The sequence below is a fragment of the Prunus persica genome, chromosome G5 (assembly GCF_000346465.2).
Source record: "Prunus persica cultivar Lovell chromosome G5, Prunus_persica_NCBIv2, whole genome shotgun sequence".
NCBI lineage: Eukaryota > Viridiplantae > Streptophyta > Magnoliopsida > Rosales > Rosaceae > Prunus > Prunus persica.
In genome coordinates this window covers 6,234,406-6,249,175 of record NC_034013.1, presented here as the reverse complement: position 1 = coordinate 6,249,175, position 14,770 = coordinate 6,234,406, and the positions used below count along the sequence as shown (strand labels likewise).

Below are 14,770 nucleotides of genomic sequence, written 5' to 3'. Positions count from 1 at the left end.
TGGAACTTAAGTGTGGAAACACGTGTACCTAGTAACATTCCAGACTTATGTTATCAAACAATATATATATATATACAGTCCTGATCTCTTGGACTACAGGGGTCCAAGAGATTTGTGGTCACTCACCATTGGATGTAAATTCAACGGTTCACTCACTCTTGTATTCCTTTTAAAAAACTTTTTTGAACCATTGGATTAATATCCAACGGTGGATGACCACAATCTCTTGGACTCCTGTGGTCCAAGAGATCAAGACTGTATATATATATTATCAAACTGTGAATCTAGACTCTGCATTCGCAAAACGATCAACATGATAAACAGTCCAGATTTATAGTATGGCAATATAATGCATCTTCTAATCACAAGGTGTGGTGCAGTTGGCAAACTGCCACCTCTAGCTGGTGAGCTACATGGTGTCTCAATAGCAAGGGTTCGAAACCCGTTGGAAGCACTTTTAGCTAGAAACAAGCCAAACTTCGAGCGGAGATTAATCCTACCTTTCAAGTGTGGGGACACCTCATAGTATTTTCCAAAAATATAATGCATCTTCTTTTGATGTCTGGTCTGGCTAGATAACTTTTTTTTTTCCTATAATAGTACGTGCAAACAATTAAAGGAATATATAGGGTCTTAATGAAAATAGTTTAATTAAGTTTGCAGACTTTCAAGGAATATTTATACCTAAATGGCATCCTTAGAAGAAATTAAAGTCAACTTGTAACATCATTTGTCTAACCTTTAAAATATGCATCTCGACCTAATTCCACTTAACCCCATACATCACGCTTTGTAATTAATTAATTAATTAAATCGTTCACAGTTACTCAACTCAGGCACTCACACTCACTATATAATTATCATAGGGGCATAGTTGTGATCAAGGGGTAAGAACAAAGTTCCAAACAAGAGCTAATTTTTATGTAATCAATGGCTGGTCTCTCTTCCTTCGTCCGCTTTCTCATTATGGTTATGTTCATTGCATCCATCTTGCTCATGCATCCATCTCAGATTCATGCAGGTTCGGTTCGAGATTCAGAAACAGTTTCCGAAATTTAGAATTCCTTTTGAGAATTTGAGTTGTACTCTGGTTTTTTTTTTCTTTCTTTCTCATTTCCTTTAATTTTTACTTTTATTAGCAATTGTTGATCAAGGATACATTATGTTATGTGTTTTATGTTTGGCTACAGATTTGAAGGTGAGCAAATTTGGCCGGAAAACCAGACCAAGCCCACCCCCTCCTCCAGCAGGAAACTTTCGGAAGCAACAAAGCCCACCACCTCCTCCAATGGGTGCACCTCTAATCTAAAGACCTGCAGTCTGATCCATTTTTCTCAACCACCTTCTTACTTTCAATGTTTTAAAGGAAATCAGCAAATAGTTTTTCAGTTGTGTGATTTGTATTTTGGCCAGATTGCTAAAAGTGTTTGGGGTTTTAGGATTCTCTGCAATTTGGGTTAATCTATTCTATAGTAATTGGTTATGACTTGTATTTTCAGTATTGACCCTGTGGCTAATTTATTGTCTGGGGAAACTCACACACGGGTATCATGGGACTTGAACTCAAGAACACTTGGAGCATACCAGAGACCTGCGCCAATCCAACGAACACCCCATTGATTGTCCTTTCCTCTTCATCATCTGTTAGAAAAATAGTCTGTTCTGCAAAAGGAATACATCAGACTACTTGTATAGTCAGTAGATGATTAACAGCCCAATAACTTCTCCAAAATTTGCAAGTAACTAACATGTCAAAACCAACAGCTATAATCTGAATGAGAGATACACATTAGTTATCACCAACAGCCAAAATACGGTAGAAATGTACAAAGGGATATCAACAACTATAAAATTGAAACTAAAGATCTGCCACTTATTTGACGAAAAAAAAGTGTGCCATTTCACAGTGATATAATTCAATGATCAAACAATTTCTGATTTGGAGTGAATTCCTCAATCTGTGTGAGGTCGTCTTGCATATATTTATAAGACAACGGACATAAGAGTATTAGTGATGGTGCATCTTCAGCCGTGCAAGAAGGGATATAAGAGTCCTAGTGATGCTACATCGGTTACAAGATGATTAAAGTACATTAGATACCAAACCAAAGTACATTAGATACCAAACCAAAACATATTATTGCGTATTCTTAACAATTCATTGACGGTGAGGCTAATTTGGATTGGAGTACAATTTAAGTAAAAACCGAATTAAGGAACCGCCACAACTAACCCAACATGACTGAATGACACACCAATAGAAAATGTAGGAATGACCATCGTCTTCAGGATATTTTAATTTCCTCAAATATCTTTAAGTAAAAACCGAATTAAGGAACCGCCACAACTAACCCAACATGACTGAATGACACACCAATAGAAAATGTAGGAATGACCATCGTCTTCAGGATATTTTAATTTCCTCAAATATCTCAAAGATTTGATCAGAAAGGAGTAAACATTAAAGTGAACATATATTCATCTCAGAAACTTGGTTTATAAAAACAAGATATCCTCAAATATCTCAAAGATTTGATCGGAAAGGAGTAAACATTAAAGTGAACATATATTCATCTCAGAAACTTGGTTTATAAAAACAAGAAGACATTAGAAATGTACGTACATATAAGCACACACACAAAGTACAAGCTTTTTGCATAAAGTGGTGAACAAGAAGTTCGTGAATACAAGTACAAAACTGATGACTTTTAGTCACCAATTTCACCTTTATTTTGTTCAATTTTTGGAGCACAATTGGGTTCTTGCTTTCCCTCTTTCAACTCATTCCAAAGGATCAACATAACTGTCACCTCCAATGAAACTTGAACCATTTACTTCAAGGCTGCCCATTCACGCAAGCCCCTTGGATGCAAATTGAGGGGATTTGTCCTAACCTGCTAAACTAGGTGGAGCCTATACAGGTACACTTGTAATTACATAGCTGGAAGGTTTTGATCAATAAAAGAAAAATGTCCAAACTTTCAGACCAAAGACCCTACAAACTTTATTATGGCCAAAGAGAAAAAGTAAAGCCACACCTTGATTCAAATTTTCAAAGGTTTTCAAACACAAAAAGAACCCAACCCCAATACAGAAGAAGGGCTAGAAAAGACCCACTTACTATGATCAAATTCTGGCCCCAAAGTCTCAATAGTAACAAGTTAACAACCCTCTAAGTCCCTCCATCTTAGGTACACCAGCCCAGCACGATAGTGTGTGTAAGCTGCCGCCACAACCAAGATATGGAAAAGCTGGTGACTCTGGCCAGCAATATCAAACTTCCCTGGTCTCCACCGCTCCGGTATCCTTGTGGCATAAATCAAAGCCCCCAGTCCATAAAGAACCCCCATTAACACTTCAAGGCCGGTTGTCTGAATGGCTTCTGGTTGATTCCTGAACACTATGAGTTTATGAACTAAAGGAACGACACCAGACACGCCCATCCCAAAATAGAGAGAAGCACGAAAACTACGGAACTTGGGTCCTTGAAAAAGTGGGAGGAGGGAGAAAACAATGGTGGCGATACCTAGTATTGTTATGAAGCCCAAGTAGAGGTTGCAAAAGAAGGGGTTGCACATGAAGGAGTAGTAAACAGGAGGGTAAAATGAGGTTGTGATGAGTGCAGCGATGCCTGCATAGTCACATCTAAGCACAATGTAGGAAAGGCGCGCTGAATGGCAAGCAAGGAGGTGGCATGTGCTGCTGGCTAGCAAGCAGAACATGGCTCCACCTAGGAAGACAAAGAAGGGCCACCTTGTAATAGGTCGATACATAAGGGGGGCCACCATGTTCATCACATCATCTGTAACTCCATGCTGAAGTTATGAAACAAATAACAAAGGAATCAGGCTGTGAACATGGAAACAAAAGGATGACTTCAAATTAAATAGTATGTTCCCATAAGTATATAGAACGGCTTTTATTGAGAAACTTAATAGAAAGTAACGTGTATAAGGTAGATTGGTAAAATATTCATGAATAAAAGGAAGATAAAACGTGATGTAAGAATTTTGAAAAGCACCGGATGACAGTTTTGCAAGATATTACAGCATACAAACAGAGTTGCATTTCATTATCAAGGATGCAAGACAATACCAGAACAGAATTCTCTGTTTGATAGGCATGTGAGAACCGCTCAGGCAAGCATTTGGCGAGAAGTTCCCTTATATTCCCTGAAACTGAGGAGATGAAATCCATAGAGGGCAAAGATGGCTTCAATTCGTCTTTTAATCTATAAATATCAGACAGGTTGGGTAGTGAAGGGAGGCAATTCAACAGTTCTGGATGAATTTTGTAAAACTCAGCTTTTCTAATCATGTCAGGCAAACGTTGGAAGGAAGAAAGATCCATGATGTCTGGAGCTTTTGTTGCTGTGTATATGGTTAGGAAAAGGAAAAGGAAGAACCCGATCAAATGCCTACAAAAAAAGGATTTCTCAGCAATCAATGTTATTTTTATGAGAGGCACAGCTTCAAATATAATGTCAATCATGTATCACAACGCAAGTATTGACCGCGTGCATAGATGTATAATAAATAAGAACGAGAGAAAATAAAAACATAATAAGCATTGGATTATAAAAACGTAATGTGTTTTTGAGCTAAAGTACTTACGTCCACACATTGAGAGTCTCATTATGAATGGAGAAGATGCTTAGAAACACCTGCTTCAATGGCCATTCTGATCGGTAATAACCCAGAATGAACTCGTTGTCCCTTAAAAAGCTAGGCAATGCATGGTATTCAATAAGCTGATATTTCACTTTCTTCCATAGCCTCGTTCCCTTCCCTTCCTTTGAAGACACTTTGTTTCCATTTTCACAGTCAAATTGATTATTTAATGCTCTCATCTCTACAACCCAGAAACAAGAAGCATTGAGGAGCATCCTCATACTAAAAACAAGACTACAAACTAATGTCTCATGAAAATTTGAGGAAAGACACCATAAGCTAATACAATAGGCATTGAAGGACAAAAACGTTTCTTCGAGAAACAGAGTTATACAAGGGAACATGCATCACATTCACATAATCTGAGCAAATACCAGAGGGGTTCATTTCATTACTGATACGCACATCATTCCATATTCTTGTCTTGCTTATATCATTTCGGAATTCGCTCTAATATCGGCATATGATTAAATGTTGCCTATATACCTTTTATATTACACAAAATTATCCAGACTAAGGTTTCAAAGACATCACAAATTTATTAACAAAACAGAACAATTCTCAACACATTGAAAGCTTTCCATACAATTCTCAACAAAACAGAAAATATATGCAAAGTAGTTGAGCCAGGCCACAATGTAATCGATGTTTCATATACCGTGATTAAGATCAACAGATTATTAAATAACACAAAATTCGACGATAAAACATAAGATTTAGAAGGCAAATGAGAAAACCACCTGATATTGGAGAATCACCGCCCATGATCAAAACCCAGATGAGTTTTTTATTATTTTTTATTATTTGGGTTTCTTTTATGGAAACTACCAAAGAAAAGCGTCGATAGAAACAATGGCAGCTCTAGATACTTTTTTTTTTTTTTTCTCGGAAAAACTATCTTTCCTGGGAAAAAAATATTCCAGGGAAAGAAAATTCCCCGAGAAAAGTAGAAAATTCAGCAGAAAACAGTGTGGTGAGAAAGTGCTGTCGTTAAATACCAGGGAGCGTTGAAACGACATCACATATCGTTAACTCTTCGATTTTAAAATATTTAAAATTAAAAAATAAGGTAAAATAATAATTAAATAACATTTTATGCGAAAAACTCTCCTTCTCTCTCCTCCCCTTCCCGACGAGACCCACTCTCTCGCTCTCAACTCAACCTCCTCTCCCCAAACCAAATCTGCAGCCAAGTTCTTCGCGAGATCTCGCTCTCTCAGTCTCCCGCTCTCCCTCAGTCGCTTGATCTCGCTCTCTCAGTCACTCCCGCTCTCTCTCAGTCTCTCCCTCTCTCGATTTTTCTCTCTTTGAGGCATTATCTCTGAACCCTAATTTTCTGTCTGTTGTTATTTTGTCTGACTCTTGTGATTTTTGTTTTTCTGAAAGAATTGATTTTGAAGGCTAAGTAAAGGATTGGCTTGCTGGTTGTGTTTCTTTTCTGGTAATTTTCCGTATTTTTTGGTTGTTTATGGTTGCCGCTTTATTTGTAAGGAGAATATTATACTCCATAATAATGTGCTGGGCGTGATTCAACTCATATACAGTTGAATGCGTAAATTATATGATTCAACTTTATTTGTAAGGAGAATATTATACTCCAAAAACTTGACGAATAGTTGAATGAATAAATTATCACCCATATACAGTTACTGAATAAGGAACACCTCACAGTTCTGTTGTAGATTCTTATTTTCAGTACAGTTTTCTAATTGCATCATAGTCTTGCTGTCTAATGCTAGCTTAATGTGCCTGTTGAGTATCAAATCATTGTCAATGATGATTTTAAATTAAAGATCTGGCTTGCTAATGTTAATTTGGCGATTGGATCTCTTGTTTGGGTGGAGGGTCCTGAGGTAGTTTGGATGGATGGAGAAGTTGTAGGAGTTAATGATGAAGAGATTGAAATAAACTGGACATCCGGGAAGACGGTCAGTGCTGCTTTTGTTTTTAAAATTCTTATTAAGCCTTGCATATTAGGAGAATGTTTAAATAACATAGTATACCCACAAAAAATTAATAAGGTTCTTTATTTACTAAGGATAGCTGTGTTCCTAATGATTACTATGGTTTTAGGTTTTTGAGCATTCCACTACATTGGTTTCGGAGTTGGAATGGGGGTCGTAGAGGCATTGCAAAATTTGGAGTCGTCGAGAACAATTGCTTCACTTAATGGTAGTCATTCTGATGTAAGATTGGGACGATTGCCCATGGAAAATGGAGAGTGCTCTTTCCATTCCCAGTCACCTAAGTTAAAGAGGCGCATAATCTCTGCTGTTCGTGATTTCCCCCCGGGATGTGGACGATTTGCTCAGATAAACAATTTGAGACCTGATAAGGAGGCGACTTCTGTGGTTGAGAGTGTACCAACAGAAAGTTTGATTCGTGGGGATAAAAATGGCGATGGACATGGGGTTGATAAGATGATGCTCTCAAATGGTCACGAAGATGAGACTGACTTGAATCGCAAGGACATCGATACTGTGGAGACAATTGAATCAGTAACAGCCTTAGAGCATGAAATATCTGATTCTCCGAAGAATCTACATCAGTTAAACAATTTGAGATCTGTTGAAGAGGCCGCTTCTGTTGGTACTGCTGAGGCTTTGATTAGCAGGGGTAAGAATGGTGATGGGCATGGGATTGAAAAGCTGATGGTCTCTACTGGTCAGGTGGATGAGACTGTCTTGATGAATGGTAAGGCTGCTGGTACTCTGGACACAGTTGAATCTTTAACAGCCTTAGAGCATGAAGTATCTGATTTGTTGAAGAACCCAAATCAGCTTGGTGTGGCTAGTCCAAATGAAGATATGGTTGCTGTTCTACCAGATATAAATGTTTGTTCACCACCTGTTTCCAATGGCAATGGTGTGGACAAGATTGCAGTTAAAAAATATCCTCCTCGAAGAAGAGTATCAGCTGTTCGGGACTTCCCTCTTCTCTGTGGAAGAAATGTTTCTCTGGAAGAAAGGAATTTTGGTCAAGAGAGGTCGGCTGTAGGTGACAAACCATCATCATCGAACACACCGAAAACTAGTGTGAAACAAATAGGAGAGGATGTTCAGGATGACGAGTTTCACAAGAGCGATTTGGAAGTGAATGTTTCTAAAGTAATTGGGGAGGTTCAACCCAACTGTAAGGAGAATCCTGTTCAAGAAATGGAGAAACAAGATGAATGTAAGGTAAATTCTAAGATGAATGTGATTTCGAAAGATACAAAGAAAAAGTGCATTGAACCTTCTCAAGAAAGCAATGGATGTCAAGGCGTGGGGGATGTTGGATATTCGGAGGAGAAAGTGGGGAAGGAGATGGTAGTATACCATGAGAAGGAAATTCCAAGTGAGAAATGTTTAGATGAATGTAAGGTAAATTCTAAGATGAAGGTGGTTCCAAAAGATACAAGAAAAGAGTGTATTGAACCTTCTCAAGAAAACAATGGATGTCAAGGCCCGGGGGATGTTGGACATTCAGAGGAGCTAGTGGGGAAGGAAATTGTGGTATACCATGCAAAGGAAAGTCCAAGTGAAAAATGTTTAGATATATCTAATTTTCATAACCAATTGCATGAAGAAGATTTTGAAAGTTCAGAACTTACATCGGATAGGGTGATGGTGATGGGTTTGATGGCTGCCTCAAATTGTCCGTGGAGGAAGGGAAAAGAGGTCTGCAAGCGTAAAACAGAAGGTGGTATGAGTAGAAGCAAACGAAAGAAACCTGATTTTAAATGTCAGCTAGAAAGATCTAAAACTGCGTCCAGGAAAATAGTTGACTCGGACATTGGAGGAAAGTCTAAAAAGAAGGTTCATCCTATAGCACGAAAGAATGCTTACCAAGGCTCAAATCAGCTTGTTATATGGGATACAGAGAATTCTCTTGAGAGTGACCAGAAGGAAGACCTTCATAAGACTCCAAGATCACGTTGTTCTGATGTATGCCCTCCTCCTTTTGGTCTTAGTAGTTTAACTAGCAAAGTTCATGATAATGACCGAACTGTCACCCGAAACAAGGTGAGGGAGACATTGCGTCTGTTCCAAGCTCTTTGTAGGAAGTTCTTGCAGGAGGAAGAAGGTAAGTCAAAGGAAGGAGGAAGTTCTCGCAGGAGGATTGATTATGCAGCGGCAAAGATTCTGAAGGATAACGGAAAATATGTAAATATAGGGAAACAAATCTTGGGGCCTGTCCCAGGTGTTGAAGTTGGTGATGAGTTTCATTACAGAGTGGAACTTACTATAGTTGGTCTTCATCGCCAGAGTCAAGGTGGTATAGACTATGTGAAGCATGGTGGCAAGGTCCTTGCAACTAGTATAGTTGCATCTGGTGGTTATGCTGATGATTTGGATAATTCAGATTCCTTGATTTATACGGGCCAAGGAGGAAATGTGATGAATACTGATAAGGAACCTGAAGATCAGAAGCTTGAACGGGGAAACCTTGCTTTGAAGAACAGTCTGCATGAAAAGAATCCTGTTAGAGTGATCCGTGGCTCTGAATCTTCTGATGGAAAAAGTAAGACATACGTCTATGATGGATTATATTTAGTAGCTAAATGTTGGCAGGATGTGGGGTCTCATGGTAAGCTTGTTTTCAAGTTTCAACTGGCCAGAATTCGAGATCAACCAGAGCTTCCCTTGAAAGAAGTCAAGAAGTCCAAAAAATCTCGAGTACGGGTAGGTCGCTGCAGTGATGATATTTCACTGGGGAAAGAGTCAATTCCTATTTGTGCTGTGAATACCATAGATGATGAGAAACCTCCACCATTTGTATACATAACCAACATGATATATCCTGATTGGTGCCGCCCAATCCCTCCCAAGGGTTGTAGCTGTACTGTTGCATGCTCAGATTCTGAGAAATGTTCTTGTGCAGTTAACAACGGAGGTGAGATCCCATATAACTTTAATGGTGCTATTGTTGAAGTAAAGCCACTTGTGTATGAGTGTGGTCCTTCTTGTAAGTGTCCTCCTTCTTGTTATAATAGAGTTAGCCAGCGTGGTATCAAATTTCCGCTTGAAATCTTTAAAACTGAATCAAGGGGTTGGGGAGTGAGATCCCTAAATTCCATTCCTTCAGGAAGTTTTATATGTGAGTATATAGGAGAGCTCCTTGAAGACAAGGAAGCTGAAGAAAGAACTGGTAATGATGAGTATCTGTTTGATATTGGGAATAACTACAATGACAGTTCTCTTTGGGATGGACTTTCAACCCTCATGCCCGATGCACAGTCAAGTTCTTATGAAGTTGTGGGGGATGGTGGATTTACCATTGATGCAGCACAATATGGCAATGTGGGAAGATTTGTCAACCATAGTTGTTCCCCTAATCTCTATGCCCAAAATGTCCTCTATGATCATGATGATACTAGAATTCCTCACATTATGTTCTTTGCCGCCGAGAACATTCCTCCCTTGCAAGAGTTGACTTATCATTACAATTATATGATAGATCAGGTTCGTGATTCCGATGGCAATATAAAGAAGAAGAGTTGCTATTGTGGTTCTCCAGAGTGTACCGGCAGGCTGTATTGAGTCAGACTTAAGAGGACAATTGTGAGTTACTTACAAGAGGTGGTTTCTTGCTCCCATGTTTTTAGATTCTAGATAGATTCCTGCCTTCTATTTTGTATGCAGCTACTCACACACGCATGTAAATGTAATTCTGTGTTTGTGTGCGCATTTGTGAAGCATGTGGGTCCTGCCCTTCAAACAGAACATGCAACTGGAGTAATAGTTTAGTTTTTCTTTTTCTTATTTTCTATAGAGTCATTTGTATCATATATTTATTCTTATTATTCCTTTGGTTCTTTGGTTTTCAAAATTCTTCTGATTACTATTATTATTTTTTTTCATCATCATCTCTGATCATCTGAGTGGAAAATAGAAATAGAAATAGAATAGATAGAAATCAAGGAAATTTGGTTAAATATTTGTTGCTGACAGTGAAGAAACAAAACATAGATTGATTGTGAAAGTTATAAATCTGTTATATAATAAAGCAGCTTTTATTGTATTGTTAGAGATGGTTGAGATATGGTATATGAACATTTTCTAGAACCCACTGGGCATAATTATTTCTTTAATTGCTTTAGTTGTTACAATGCATTCTAATTGAGCATTCTGTGATCCATATGTAGATAAAGTTCTGGTGGGAATATAGTTTGCTTGAGAGGAGGATATTGATAACCTAATTTTGAAGGCCCAAGGTATCTCGACACGGTGACACATATCGGTAGCAAGATTTACATTTTAAACGATTTTGACCTGAAAAACAGGAGTGAGCAATTTTTATTGTGTTCTAGTGGTAAATTCTTGATTTGTGTTATAATGGGTAGTTCTTGATTTGGTTCCATTGATGAATTCTTGATATAAGTTCCAATGGGCAATTTTTAATTTGTGTTCTAGTTGTAAATTCGTGATTTGGGTTCTAATGATGAATTCTTGGTACAAGTTCTAATGGGCAATTCTTGATTTGATCAAAATCTGATCCTACACTTTTCTGCACTCCACAGAGTTTGTTTATTCTAATTCTCTAACAAGCTGTGCACATATAGAGATACTATACACTCATTTAGTCAATAGAAACAGATGAAATATTCCTATAATTATAATGTTCTTAGGAGCATCGACGAATCAAATTCTGGTTTTTTTTCTTCCTACACATTCGTCAACAACAAAAAAGAAAAGCAATTGCTGTTATTGGTAGAAAAAGAAATATCCAGCTAATGAGTTATTCATTTGGTTTCTCAATTGTTCTTGTGGTTGTAGTGAAATCATGCTAGAATTGTAGTCTCATTTTTTCCCTTTTTTTTTTTTTTTTTTTTTTTTTTTTCTTCTCGCATTGCAGGTTTTTAATGGAGTAATCTTGTTCGTTTATGTCAGTCTTGAAGTTGGACCATCTGCTGTACTTTGGATTTGACATCTTTGATGGTGTTTGTTTTGCTGTCATGGAACTTCTCAATCAAGTGATCATGTTTGTAGTACTTTTTGGATTGGATATAAACTTCTATGTTTAGATGATAGTTCTTGGGGCCAACTTGTGCAATTTATTGAAGTTAATAATCAATTTAGGGCATGTTTGGTAGGCTTCATTAGGATGAACTATGCTAAATAAGCCTTGAAGCCCATGTTTGGTAAAATGGGGGACTAAGTTAAAAGGGATTGTGGAGTCCAACAGTAAAAAAACCTCCTCACTCGCTCTCCTTATACAGAGAGGCTGAAACTGCCTTCGCAAAATAAGCCATTCGCTAAATTGAAACAGCGAGTCCGGCTCTCTCTCTCTCGTTCGCAACTCCGGCTCTCTTTCTGTCGCGACTCCAGCTCTCTCTCTCTCTCGTTCGCGACTGCTTCTTCGAATCTTGACCAGGTAAGTTTTCTGGTCTCTCTTATTCCTTCTTCCCTTTTGGGTCAAGTTGGGACCTTTGGGTCAAGTTCGAATCTTGACCCAGTTAGTGAAAGTTTGGGTATAGCCATTTGTGTGGTCAAAGCTCTGGTTATTGTCAAAGTCTCTTATTCCTTCTTCCCCTTTTGGTCAAGTTCGAATCTTGACCCAGGTAGTGAAAGTTTGGGTATAACTGTTTGTGTGGTTTTGCTTTGGTTATTGTCAGAGTCTGGGTATAGCTCTGGTTATTGTTAACATAAACTCTCTCTCTTCACAAATCTTGCGATCATAACAGAATTAATGGTTTGAAACTGTTCTGTATGATCTGGAATGGTATGTTTCTTTTAAGCCCTCTCGTGTCAAACATATGGATTTTTGTGATTCATCTTGTTTTCTCATGGTAAAGCACAAAGTTGCATTTAGTTTCCTACAATTTTCATATCAGCACTAGCTAAATTGTTTTTTAATTGTAAATTGTTCCAGGTGGAGGACAATTTCTATAGACCCGATTTGAAGAAAGCAGCCCTTGCCAGGTTGAGTGTTGGTCACAGGATTCTCAAGGTCTCCAAGTCTGGTGTCAAGAAGAGGAGTAGGCAGGTTCTCAAGACCCCTGTTAGGAAGTGAGATAGTGGGGAAGATGCGTCATCTTTCTACTATGCTCATTTGGTGTTTTTAGTTTTACTTTTCCAGGTTCAGAGAGACATGATTTCCCATATTATACTTATCTCTAGAAGAATGTGGAAACTTTTGCCCTTTTACTGAGAAAGGGAAGGTCCCTGTTTGTTTTTTATCACCTAGTTCTGCTGAGGATTGTTTTGGTAATGCTATGCTCTAATGTGTAGTTTTCAGAAATGTCTTAATCAGAGTTTCGGATGCAACTCTTATTTAAATCCTAATTCTAGTTTACCAGGTTAAATGCAAGATATAAAGAATGTTTGCCTATATTTTTGTCACAATTTCCTGGGTTTTCCAATTTATCATTAGCCAATATATTTTGGTATAATCACATAATATCACCCGGTAAAAACTCAATTAATCAAATTCTTTGTGTTTCCATACAACTAAAGACTCAATTATACATAAACTTGATGGAATTTATAACTTTTAACAACAAATAAAAAGCCTTTGGTTTGGAGGAAAAAAAATGTACATATCAATTTGGTAATTATAATAACAGAAAAAAACTTACATTTAATTATTTAAAAATTATTAATTTTAAATATTAAAATAATTATTTTTTAGTCCGACGCAGCATCAAATATAGGTCAGTACTTAATCTATCTTAGGCCAATCCGAGTTAATCCGAGATAGTCTCAGAATTTAATACAGTCCATGATAGTCCGCCGTGCCAAACGACCCCTAAGAATCACCTGCTCTCAAGCAATTCTGTGTGAAAAGGCTATTTGAATACAAGGCCAACCTCCTTATCTCAAAGCCGGTTCCATTTGATATATGACGGTTTATACCATTCAGTTTTATTTTTCATTAATGTTCTCCAAAATGATCATACCATTCACATTGTAGAATTTCTCATTGATAAAAAGTTATGGGTACTGCTTTCCGTTCCATATGTTTTTTCTCTATTGAATTGAATATTCCTTTTGGGCGATGTGCTTTGCTTGTTTCTGCACGAAGGAGGTGTGGCCGTGAAAGGAAGTTAGCAATCTTATAATATACACATTGTGAAACTTAACTTGCTTCCGATTTTAGTGAGCAGGTTGCAGCAACTTGTAATGCCTCCAATTTATTATTATTTTCCAATTTGTGCTAAGTCTAATATTCTTCGCCGGGTTCTCATGAAACTAACCCATTGACAATGATAGGAAAAACTTGACCTCTTCACAGCAGTCTAGAAACATTTGAATAGATAATTATGAACAATTTATTGACACTTGAAAATTGAATTTTGTTTTACATGTACATGATAAGAAAAAACCTAAACACTTCCTTGTAGTGGAAGGAACAACATCCAAATTTGACCAAAAAAGAACACACATCTTGTGTTGTTGCAGTTGCAGACACCTTGCTAGCCATGTCCTTGTCCGGGTTTCCTGCATTCACACCATGAAATTAAACAACACCACAAGGCCTGCAACCGATACATTTAAAGAAAGGAAAAAACATAGACTTGTAGAAGCAAACCTCATACTTCTACAAGCAAGAAGTTGTGAATATGAACCCTGAACTTTTTTCCTTGCTCTAACAAGAAATGAAACTAGCACCCCATTATATTTACCTTTACTGAAGAAAAAGAAACAAGTTACTGAACCTAACAAAATTCTTCTAACCAAAAAACTTCATACTGTCCAAGAAAAGACTTCATACTTCCAACGAAACTTCATACTAAATTAAGCACAAGACTTCAATTGAAGTCACGGTTGTATACAAAATATGGAAACAAATAATCTACACAGCAAATGGTACAAACTATTAATCACACATTATTAGAGCCACATCATTAAACTAGAAGCAACAAGGCTAACGGTTGACTTCACAACCTTCCTACACTTCTACATCTCCACAAAGTTTGTAACAACATTTATTCTGAAATTCTTAATCAATAGAAACATAAGAAATATTCCTATAATGATAAAATTCTTAGAAGCATAGACGAATCAAATTCTTATTCTTTTTATTTTTTTCAAATCAATTAGGAGCAGAGACTTACCCATACCTATTTCGCACAGAAATCTTGCGAAGGAGGATCTTCTTCAAAACTTATCACAGAA

The 14,770-nt window shown here is 37.4% G+C and overlaps 2 protein-coding genes and 1 long non-coding RNA gene across 10 annotated transcripts; 2 read left to right on the top strand and 1 right to left on the bottom strand.

Annotated features, from left to right (window-relative positions):
* LOC109949229 lies at positions 885-1,891 on the top strand. Its single transcript, XR_002271778.1, has 3 exons — positions 885-1,021; positions 1,191-1,292; positions 1,500-1,891. It is a non-coding gene; the product is annotated as an uncharacterized LOC109949229 (long non-coding RNA).
* Positions 2,570-5,976, bottom strand: LOC18777236 (heptahelical transmembrane protein 4). 2 transcript variants are annotated; one of them, XM_007209130.2, is made up of 4 exons: positions 5,411-5,976; positions 4,614-4,851; positions 4,096-4,417; positions 2,570-3,815 (listed from the first exon to the last, which is right to left on the bottom strand). In XM_007209130.2, exons 1-4 carry the CDS (start codon positions 5,433-5,435, stop codon positions 3,162-3,164), a joined length of 1,239 nt encoding a protein of 412 aa, XP_007209192.1. In that variant the 5' UTR covers positions 5,436-5,976; the 3' UTR covers positions 2,570-3,161. The 2 variants fall into 2 exon arrangements, with proteins under 2 accessions (XP_007209192.1, XP_020420074.1); XM_020564485.1 differs by having other exon boundaries at positions 4,614-4,803.
* On the top strand, positions 5,991-12,983 carry LOC18776331. Of its 7 annotated transcripts, XR_002271840.1 has the most exons (6): positions 5,991-6,111; positions 6,515-6,598; positions 6,744-10,231; positions 10,798-10,866; positions 11,508-12,026; positions 12,525-12,983. XR_002271840.1 is itself a non-coding variant. In XM_020564484.1 (3 exons), the coding sequence occupies exon 2, from the start codon at positions 6,782-6,784 to the stop codon at positions 10,190-10,192; it is 3,411 nt and encodes a 1,136-aa protein (XP_020420073.1). In that variant the 5' UTR covers positions 5,991-6,598; positions 6,744-6,781; the 3' UTR covers positions 10,193-10,231; positions 12,525-12,983. The 7 variants fall into 7 exon arrangements, 2 of the variants coding, with proteins under 2 accessions (XP_020420073.1, XP_020420071.1); XR_002271842.1 differs by having other exon boundaries at positions 5,991-6,598; positions 6,744-10,213; XR_002271843.1 differs by having other exon boundaries at positions 5,991-6,598; positions 6,744-10,213; positions 10,798-10,937.